The sequence below is a fragment of the Neophocaena asiaeorientalis genome, unplaced genomic scaffold, assembly GCF_003031525.2.
Source record: "Neophocaena asiaeorientalis asiaeorientalis breed wild unplaced genomic scaffold, Neophocaena_asiaeorientalis_V1.1 scaffold540, whole genome shotgun sequence".
NCBI classification, from domain to species: domain Eukaryota; kingdom Metazoa; phylum Chordata; class Mammalia; order Artiodactyla; family Phocoenidae; genus Neophocaena; species Neophocaena asiaeorientalis.
In genome coordinates this window covers 4,812,299-4,816,080 of record NW_020172141.1, presented here as the reverse complement: position 1 = coordinate 4,816,080, position 3,782 = coordinate 4,812,299, and the positions used below count along the sequence as shown (strand labels likewise).

The window sequence follows — 3,782 nt, the reverse complement described above, 5'->3', positions numbered from 1 at the left end:
GACACCCCTTCCTCTTCCTGGAGCCGGTCCTGCTGACCAGGCACCTCTGCATGAGGACTCTCTTCCTCAGACACAGATGATGATGCTGGCCACCTCCGCGCCTACGTGGCCGATGTGCTGAGCGCGGCCCCCCTGCATGCCAAGAGCCGCTGCCAGGGCTACTGGAGCGAGGGGCGCCCCGCGGCCCGGGGGGACAGACGCCTGCTCACGGGGCAGCAGCTGGCTCAGGAAATCAAGGTGTGAAAGCTCCCCGGAGCCCCAGGAGACCCGCTGGCCCCCGCCCCCCCTGACCCCCCGACGCTGTCTCCGCAGAACCTCTCGGGCTGGATGGGCAGGACGGGGCCTGGGTGCGCCTCTCCGGATGAGGTATGGGGCTACGGGGAGGACGCGGGTGGGAGGCGAGCCGGGCTCCCCGAGATGGAGCGGGGGACCCGGCAGCGCCCAGCGGGGGAAAGGAGGGAGGCAGCCGGGTTTTGCCGTGGACAGATGGCTGCCCAGCTGCACGACCTTCGGACGGTGGAAGCTGCCAAGAAGGAGTTTGAGGAGTACTTGCGGCAGCAGGTGAGCCTCGGGCCCCGGGAGGCCAGGCGTCCTGCAGGAGAGGGACCAGTCTTTGGGCGGGGGGGCCGGCGTCCGGTGGGAGGCACCGGGGCTCCAGGTCAGGGCCCCTTCTTTCTCGTCCATCACAGGACGTGGCCACCAAGCGCATATTCTCTGCGCTCCGGGTGCTGCCAGACACCATGCGGAACCTCCTGTCGACCCAGAAGGACGCGCTCCTGGCTCGGCACGGGGCGGCCTTGCTATGCGCGGGGAGGGAGCAGACCTTAGAGGCCCTGGAGGCCGAGCTGCAGGCCGAGGCCAAGGCCTTCATGGACTCCTACACCGTGCGCTTCTGTGGCCACCTGGCCGCTGTGGGCGGTGCCGTGGGCGCAGGGCTCATGGGCCTGGCGGGGGGCGTGGTGGGTGCCGGCATGGCCGCCGCGGCGCTGGCCGCAGAAGCTGGGATGGTGGCCGCAGGAGCTGCAGTGGGGGCCACGGGGGCAGCCGTGGTCGGGGGAGGCGTGGGTGCCGGGTTGGTGGCCACGGTGGGCTGCATGGAGAGGGAGGAGGACGAGAGAGTGCAGGAGGGGGACCGGGCGCCCCTGCTGCAGGAGGAGTGAGCGCCCGCCAGATGCTCCAGGGAAGGAGCGCCGCTGGGGGGAGGGGAGGGATGGGGGCCGCTGTTCCGAGGGCCCCTGTGTGCCACACCACCCTGGTTGAACGCCCCATCTGGGTGGTGACTGGTGACCGAGAATCGAGGAGACCTCAGGGCCGGCGGCAGGGTATGAGCCTGAACAGTCTGGGGCTGTATCTGTTGCAGGCGACTGCTAACCTGCCTCTCTTCCCAGAGAAACTGGGCCCCAGGGTCTCCCGCCAAGATTGTGGCCCACCCTCCCCGCCCTGGCTTATTTCCCGAGATGGTAGGGGGGCTAAGCGGGCGCCATTCTGGAAGTCTCCCCTTCAGAGACGGGAGCAGCCCCAGGATGGGTGACCTAGGTGTTCACGATTGGGAGCCCTGATAAGAGGCTGGGGAAGGAACAGGAGGGGCCACCGGGCAAAGCCAGAGAGTCCGGGTGGTGCACGGTGGCCTACCCCCCTGAGTGGAGACTCTTTCCAAAGCTACCCCAGCAGGACGGGGGCCACCCCCTTCTCCCGCAGCCCCGGGGAGCCCACATGTGCACCGGGAATGGGGTTCCCTTACGTGTCCCTCGTGGTTGTGCCCTTTGTCCAGCCTGGTCAGTGCCCATGTTCTTTGTGGAATGCCATCCCAGCAACGGGTCAAAAGCCAAAGAAAACACCTGTAGTTGCATTCTGAGCTACATCGACAGCCCTCATAGCAGATTCTATGAAAGTCCTGGGGGGACACATCCACGGAACATGCCCGCCCCCCTCAGCCTAGGGGAGACACCTCCGTCCATGTTAGCAGGAGACCTGGATGCAGCCCCCAGGAGGACAGCAAAGCCCCACAAGGAGGGCTTCTAGGCTATTAAACTGCAAAATAAAATGTGTGCTTGAGTGTCAGCTTCCCAGTAAATTGTTGAAACATCTCCTGAATCAGCCTACGTGGGGCTCTGGGGACAGGGGCAGGGAGCCAAGGTGCTCCATGACAGGGACCTGTGGACAGGAGGAGGGACCGAAATTCCAGAGATGTGGGATCCGAGGGCAGGAGGGCTCAGGCCAGAGGCTGAGGGCATGGCCATCTGCGCAGGCTTGTCCAAGTCCTAGTGACCCTGTGAGAGGTTGCCACCTGGCATCTGTCCGAGCAGAAGGAGAGGGTGGAGGTTGATGGGGAGTGGCTGGGGAACTGGAAGCAGGAGGAGCCCGGATCACTCCCGCGGGCTAGCAGCGGGCAAGCACCCCAGGTCGCCGTCTCAGCGTTACAGATGCAAACCCAGGGAGGGGAAGTCTCCGCTGATGCCCCCCAGCTGGCTGATGGCAGAAGGGGAACCTCGAACTCCTGATCCCCCAGATGGTGTCCCCCGCAGGGTCAGTTGTGCTGAAATCGAGACGCTCCCCTCCAGGTCCAGCTCTGGGAAGCAGTGTTGGGAGACAGAGGCAGAAGGACGTGGTCTGGGACACACGGGTCAACAGTAGAAGCTGCAGCCCGCAAGCTGGGGACAAAATAACGATGCAGAGAAATCCCAGAGCCAGGCTGGGGATGGGTGGGGTGGAGACGGAGGACTGAGGGCGACTGTTGAACTTCTGGGGTTGGGGTTAGAGGTGGGGACAGGGCCCAGACTTTGTGCATTTGTCAAGAAAGGTTTTCTGGAAGCATCTCTCTGCGTTGTTCCCTTGCCATCTGGCAGACACATGAGCTATAGAAGCTCCCAGACTTTGGGGCTGGCAGGCTCCGGAATGTGGCGGAGCCTCAGCGGAGTCAGGGAGGGAGGGTGCTGTCTAGCTAGAGCCCGCACCCCACCCCACTGCCAGCGCTGGAAGGGACTGCAGCGCGCTGCTTCCCCTGCTCTTTGGACAGAAGGGGAGACTGGCCCGGCGGGCGAGTGCGCCGCAGAGGCCAGATGGGTCATATCAAGTAGTACTCGTCTTGTGCCTTATAGCTCTCAAAGCATCTTCCCAGACAGCCTCTCCCTAAAGCCTGGAAACCACCCCGTGCAGTACATGGAGTATCTGTTTGTAACAGAAGCTCAGAGAAATGATGTGTCTCCATTAGAAGAAACTAGTCAGGGGTGAGCCAGGACTTGAACACACGGTCTCTGATGCCAGATTCCTTGCTCAGGTGAGCCTTCACCCCACAGTCTCCCAGATCCCGAGAACAGGCCTCTGGGTCCCAAACCTGATGCTTCCGACACCGGTTCTGTAGTTCACAAGAGCCCAGGTGACTGTGCCGAGGCCTTGCGGCCCGGCTGGTGGCTCTCCTCTCTGGCGAAGGTCACCAACTCCAAGGTCCGGGTTAGAGATCTGGTGACTTAGCCTGCGGTTCCTACTTCTGAGGCCTCCGTGACGCTGAAGATGGCAGCGACACGACGCAAGGGAAGCAGCATCCTGAGCCCCGCCGTGGGCTGAAGCGTATCACCCCTGCCCCCTTCCCCCCCACACCCCATGCCCCAGTTCATATGTCGAGATCCTAGTGCCCAATGTGATGGGACTAGAGGGTGGGACCTTTGGGAGGTAATTAGTTCTTGAGGGTGCAGCCCTTGTGTATGGGATTAGTGCCCTTGTTAGAGATTGGAGACCCTGCAGAGCCCACTACCCTCTTCCACGTGTGAGGACCCAGCCGGCTA

General features: G+C 63.3%; 1 protein-coding gene across 1 annotated transcript in view; it reads left to right on the top strand.

Moving 5' to 3' along the window:
* The window catches only part of RNF112 (ring finger protein 112), a 5,093-nt gene extending 3,037 nt beyond the window's left edge, over nt 1-2,056 (top strand). Inside the window, exons 10-13 of the mRNA XM_024753273.1 lie at nt 71-237; nt 313-366; nt 487-561; nt 690-2,056. Coding sequence (XP_024609041.1) covers nt 71-237; nt 313-366; nt 487-561; nt 690-1,160 — 767 coding nt within the window. The 3' untranslated portion in view covers nt 1,161-2,056. The remainder of the gene's footprint in view (nt 1-70; nt 238-312; nt 367-486; nt 562-689) is intronic.
* Nucleotides 2,057-3,782: the final 1,726 nt, after the last annotated feature.